The following is a 785-nucleotide window of genomic DNA, read 5'->3' on the forward strand; positions in this document are numbered from 1 at the left end:
TTGATATTGTTGCTGTGGGTGTTGATATTGATGCTGTGGGTGTTGATATTGTTGCTGTGGGTGTTGATATTGATGCTGGTACCGATGCTGTTGATGCACGGAGTCTTAGCAGGAAACAGTGACGCATTCGATGGCGCAAGAGGCCAAGAACAACAGACAAGCGCAGATAACCGCGAGCGGGTGAATGAGGTCGGGGCGTAATGACATCAACTGCGCCCTTGTTTAAGATGTTTTGGGGGGGGTGGAGGGGGGGGGGTCTAATGAGACCCCTGTACCCCCCCCTCCCCCCCCCCCCCCACCCCCAGGAACCGGTTCCACCGTGTGCCTCGTAATGGTTCCTTTCCGGCCCCTCCCTGATTACCCTTCCCATCCCTCTCTCTCTCCCGTCACTCTCCTTCATTCTCATCTGTCACGTTCTTCCTCATTTCTCTTATCCTATTTTTGTTTTTCATATTCTCCTCTGGGGCCAGGCACTTGGACTGGTCGGTATGTCAAGGGACTCGCTGTTTGCTGAATCGGTGTTCGATCCCCCGATACTGCAAGTGGTTTGGGGTTACCATTCCTTCCTTCCGTCCTGTCCCATCTCCTTGTCTCCTCATATTCCTTTCAAGTGCTATATAGTTGCTATATAGATTTATTCCTCCAAGGAGTGCCGGACCAACCGGGCTGTGGTGGGTATGTGGGCCTGCGGGCCGCTCCAAGCAACAGCCTGGTGGACCAAACTCTCACAAGTCGAGCCTGGCCTCGGGCCGGGCTTGGGGAGTAGAAGAACTCCCAGAACCCCA

At 54.3% G+C, this 785-nt stretch overlaps 1 protein-coding gene across 1 annotated transcript in view; it reads left to right on the top strand.

Annotated features, from left to right (window-relative positions):
* The window catches only part of LOC138357930 (adhesin Ata autotransporter-like), a 906-nt gene extending 784 nt beyond the window's left edge, over positions 1-122 (top strand). Inside the window, exon 1 of the mRNA XM_069315110.1 lies at positions 1-122. This exon is cut by the window's left edge and continues 784 nt beyond it. Within this exon, the coding sequence (XP_069171211.1) occupies positions 1-122 (122 nt within the window).
* The last annotated feature ends 663 nt before the right edge of the window (positions 123-785 follow it).

This window comes from Procambarus clarkii, chromosome 80, assembly GCF_040958095.1.
Source record: "Procambarus clarkii isolate CNS0578487 chromosome 80, FALCON_Pclarkii_2.0, whole genome shotgun sequence".
Lineage (NCBI taxonomy): Eukaryota > Metazoa > Arthropoda > Malacostraca > Decapoda > Cambaridae > Procambarus > Procambarus clarkii.